At 36.1% G+C, this 4902-nt stretch overlaps 2 protein-coding genes across 2 annotated transcripts; both read right to left on the minus strand.

The window, feature by feature from the left end:
• Positions 1 to 7: 7 nt before the first annotated feature.
• Positions 8 to 731, minus strand: LOC116348085 (the record flags this gene model as incomplete). The annotated part of the gene is made up of 3 exons (XM_031778949.1): positions 604 to 731; positions 403 to 537; positions 8 to 326 (listed from the first exon to the last, which is right to left on the minus strand). Coding segments are annotated over exons 1-3 (582 nt in total), but the record flags the coding sequence as incomplete, so codon positions are not given.
• A 250-nt stretch (positions 732 to 981) lies between these two features.
• Positions 982 to 2467, minus strand: LOC116348084. Its single transcript, XM_031778948.1, has 2 exons — positions 2320 to 2467; positions 982 to 2039 (listed from the first exon to the last, which is right to left on the minus strand). Exons 1-2 carry the CDS (start codon positions 2465 to 2467, stop codon positions 982 to 984), a joined length of 1206 nt encoding a protein of 401 aa, XP_031634808.1.
• Positions 2468 to 4902: the final 2435 nt, after the last annotated feature.

Below are 4902 nucleotides of genomic sequence, written 5' to 3' on the forward strand. Positions count from 1 at the left end.
CATAAACGCTGCCTTTGATTTCACGTTCTTGATAATCTTTTAGCAGATATGTAATCGGATCGGTGTTATATTGAATTTTTTTAATTCGAAATATTTCCGTTGACCACTGTGGCAAGTATGATTTATCGAATACTGTTCTATATTTGGATAATCTGACGGGGTCATTAACTTTAAATTTAGCACTCCGTCGTCGAAGTTGATATTTTTTTATTGCTTCAGCGGCAGCTGTTGACGGTTCCAATCGTTTATAATTATAAACGGTATCAAGTAATTGCTGTTCATTTTGAGCATTTACTTCAACAGGTTTCATACGAATAGTCGAGTGCCTTTAATCCCATGAAAAGAAAAATATATCGTTATTTTTCCAAATCTAGTAATATGATAAAGAATATGCTGAATTACCAACTGTTGTTGTAATCATGTATTGTATGCGATAAAATTCCCAGCCATTTATAATTTCCTTGAAGACTAAATTGTGTATAAAGACGGCGTTTGATAGTTTTTATCAAGCGTTCGACTATGGACGCCTTCATTACGCTAAACGTTGAATAGTGATTAATTTTATATTTTTCAAGCATCCGCTTCATCGTTTTATTTACGAACTCGGAACCCTGGTCGGAATGTAGATTATTGATATGACGGTACTGCTTTATGATTTTCCGTATAATTCGCTCCATTGCCTGCGTGACTTCAAGTCCGGTTTTATTCTTTAGCGGTTCGGCATAAGCCATTTTCGAGAACACGTCTATTACGATAAGGATGTATCGAAAATTGCCATTTTCTCGCTTGTACGGCTGCATTTCAATCAAATCAGCCTGTATAGTATCGGCGATTCCGTACATCGTAAACCTTCGACGTGGAAAATTTTTCCTAGCATCGCGATGGATTTCTTGGACAACTTGTTGCTTACTCATAGTCTATCTCTATATTCTCATGCGTTAATAATATGAATGGTAAATTTTTTATGTTTGTGATAGCATTTTATACATTTCTCACAACTATTCCATCGAATGGTGAATAAGTAAATTCATTGTCATATATGATCAGGCAATATGCGGTTGTATTCGCCGGTATATTTTGTTGCGTTTTTATTTCGACTCTAATATCAACAGCGCCTCCTATCAATGATTCATCAGCTCTAGATGTATCAAATGCGAACAATGGAGAAGCCTGGAATACACCATTGTTAATATTGAAGGGATTTATCGTTTCTGTGCTGTTATAATACGATGATTGAATGGAGGCGTATGAATTGTACAGCTCTGCAAACAGACCGCCTCCAATATCTAAAGCATTAATATTGTAAGGAAATATCTGCGAATTCAAATGTAGGCGTACATCTGACACATAGCAGCTATCGAATTTAGATACATTCTCAACTCTTCGGGCATTTCTACCTGTTTGCAAGCCCACTACCACATATCTTGGTTTATTTAGATTCGAGACAGTTTTGACTGACCATACATGGCTGGTTGTTGCTGGTAATTGTGGTAACTCCATCATATCCATCGAACGATGTTGTACAGTAATTTTACGATTTTTCGTTAAATAATTGAGCATGTTCAATTTAAGTTGATCCGACAATGTGATATGAGGCATTTTCCATTCAATTTTTCTCAATGCGATGCTCACAACCGCAGCCGTGGCCGCTGCACCACCTCCGGCGGTGCAATCTAGGCTTTGTCGTGAACGATTTAAAATCAATTCATGTTTGCAATTTAGAATTATTTTGCGATAGTCATCACAGAATAAGAACCAAACACTCAGAGGTATTACAACATCATAAACTATCGATTGTCCATTTGCTCTACGCGGCGATGTAGACTCAAATGCTTTACAAAATGATGCATATCCACTTAGATGTGACATACGTGAAGCTATCATTAGCTTCATCAATGATGCTCGGCCGACATTTCTTACACTGTCAATCTCAACGCCATTTAACTCATAACGTACGTCGCTGAACAGAAACGAAGCAAAGTTGCTTACAAATTTAATTTCAGCGTCAGCATCAGCTTGAACGCCTGCGGTCGTACATTCTAATTGCATATAAATAAAAGATTCACACGGCAATAAGTAACTTTCCTTACTCTGAATAGCAATTCTTATCTCGTCCGATTCACCAAAAGATGTTGTGTATGGTGTATACTGATAGAATTCTTTTCTAATAATACTATCATCTCTTGATGCTAGCGAGTCAATTCTAAGAATGCCAGACATTTCTATTATTTTAGTGTTTCTTAACTCTGAATCCTAATTTCTTCAGAAATTTCACGTTTTTTGCGTTGAGACTCTTCTTTTTTATAGATTTTTTTCTACTTTTTTTCACTTTCTTTGTTTCACGCGATGGTTGACTATCACGCTTTGGAGTTTTTGCACGAATACTGCCCGTTTTTTGATTGCTGGCACTTTTATAGCTCGCAGATCTGAATGGACTGCAGCTATTGTCTTCAGTATAAATTATCATTATGACTTAATCACTCACTCTTTTTAATATGAATTCTGCAGCTAATTTGCTCTCCGCGAAAATCGATAGGTTGACCGCTTTGGTCAACGACGGAAATCTGAATGGATTGTATACACTTCTCCTTAACCGGCAGATATATTATATGACGTGGAGCTTCGATAAACTTATAGCCGGGGCTTACTTTTGAATGTGAAAATTGATGAATCGTATGACAATGTTTTCCATTTATATAAGCACCTGATATGATATCACACTCAATCCGTATTACATCAAGTTTTGTAATTTTAACGATTGATGAACTCCAATATGATAGATTTTTATTAAATGTCGATGTACGTTCCTTCAGGAATCCTAAAACATTCAATGCTGTTCCACCTGTCCAGACTACTTCACTATTAAATGCAATTCTTACTTTAGATAGCACTGAACTGATTGTATAGGCTAAACTGATTTTCACGGAGGAGAGTTCTGTCTGTAGATACTTTAATAAATCTTCAATCTCATAGGCTCCTGTGGGAAGTAGTATTGTTCTCTCTTTCCACGTCGAACTTATAAATTCTTTTCCTTTAGTATCTTTCTTCTTTTCATCCACTTTATATTTGAACCTGAATTCGTTATTTTGTTTATCAACAATGTTCGGTATTGAATTGTAAGATGTAAAATCCAATAGCCCACAGCAATAGTTACTGCTCGGATCGAGCGTGATTTCCGGGAAAAAGTCTGCCTGCAACACTGACGATGTACCTGTGAAGGTGACTGTGAGTGATGTCATATCTAATGATTGACTGAAGCGTTTATACTAGTGCACGTGTTTTTATATGCTCTTTCTTCTTCTTCTTTTTCCTAATCATCACACTCTGCCAAAAATCATAAAGGAATCTCAGACATAAATGTCCGCAGATATTGCTTCCATAATTCTGATATCTTTTAGCATTATAATAGAGTTTTATATCATTGCCGATAAAATGGATGACCTCTAACGGTGGGGGCAGCAATCCAAACGAATCGAAGTAGAATGCTACATCATAATTTTTTGCTAGTGCTGTCCAATGAGTGCCATCTGTTTGCGAACTACCATGATTTAAAATCCAGCACTCTTGTGCTCTGGGTCGTGCTTTTTCGGACAATTTATCTAACATTATTGGTCCATGGAAATGCGGAATCTTCAATTTTATAGCCAATTTCCATATATCATAGTTACTTAACGGTGAGATATACTTTTCTTTTTTGACCCTACGTCGATGTTTCATGATATTGATTCAATGGTGTTGTTGAAATGGTTTCAAATAAAATCCTGAACCTTTTACGTTTTTACCGGATTTATAAAATAAATTTAGTGCGCGACCGATTTTCTTTTCTCTGTCATATATATTATATCGCTTATTCTCGATCATGAGCTGCTTTTTTGCATTCTGTATATCTTTAATGGTTTTAACAACACCGACAGCCGAGGATGTAATGGAACCGACTGCACTCAGCGCGCTTAGTATAGGTAAAATTGAATCAATACCGCTACCGAATTTGGTTGGCACCTTTAATACTCGCGGAATATTCACAGTTTTATCACGTTTCATATCTTTAACATAGCGAATGGCTGCTTTAATGGTACCATTTAATGATGATTTAGATTTAGACTTTTTAATGTTATTACGTGCGTATTGGACTAATTTACTGAATGCGATCGATTTTCGCTTTGAGATATTGTTAGACTTGCGTTTTTTACGATTCACATGTCTCTTAGGTTTTTTATGCGCACTGTTACTATCATTAAGACCACGTCCAATCTTCAATAATAATGATGAGGCTTCCATAACTCACGCGCGAACACACAGATAAAGAGAGATCTTATTGCGTATATGTCCCAACGTCAATTAAAGTGCGATGTGTATAAATTCCCGCTTTTATATACATTATGATTCAGTTGTAAACAAAATGCATTTCGTGAAACATGCTCTTGTAATTCCTGTTAAGAATAATGACAGTAATACAAATGCTAGCGATTATACAACGAAAAGACATAGTGATCTATTTCCAAACAACGTGCGTTGTATTATCGCAGCTCCTTCCGGTGGAGGTAAAACGAACGTTCTTTTAAGTATGCTTTTGAGCGAGAACGGTCTCCGTTTTGAGAATATATATCTCTACAGCAAGACGCTTGATCAGGATAAATATAGATACCTTGAAGAGATATTACGGCCATTGAAATACATCGGATTTTATAAATTTAACTCGGCAGATCAAGTACTTACTCCCGATCAGATGAAGAAGAATTCAGTGGTTATTTTCGATGACATGCAGAATGATAGTGCAACAAATCGTGATATAGTTCGAAATATATTTACTTTGGGTCGACATAGATGTCTCGATGTCATATATTTAGTTCAAACTTATTCTCTTTTGAAAAAACAAAATTGTCGCGATAACGCCAATCTAGC

This window comes from Contarinia nasturtii, unplaced genomic scaffold (genome assembly GCF_009176525.2).
Source record: "Contarinia nasturtii isolate CC-2019 unplaced genomic scaffold, AAFC_CNas_1.1 Cnas_scaffold_2247, whole genome shotgun sequence".
Classification (NCBI taxonomy): Eukaryota; Metazoa; Arthropoda; class Insecta; order Diptera; family Cecidomyiidae; genus Contarinia; species Contarinia nasturtii.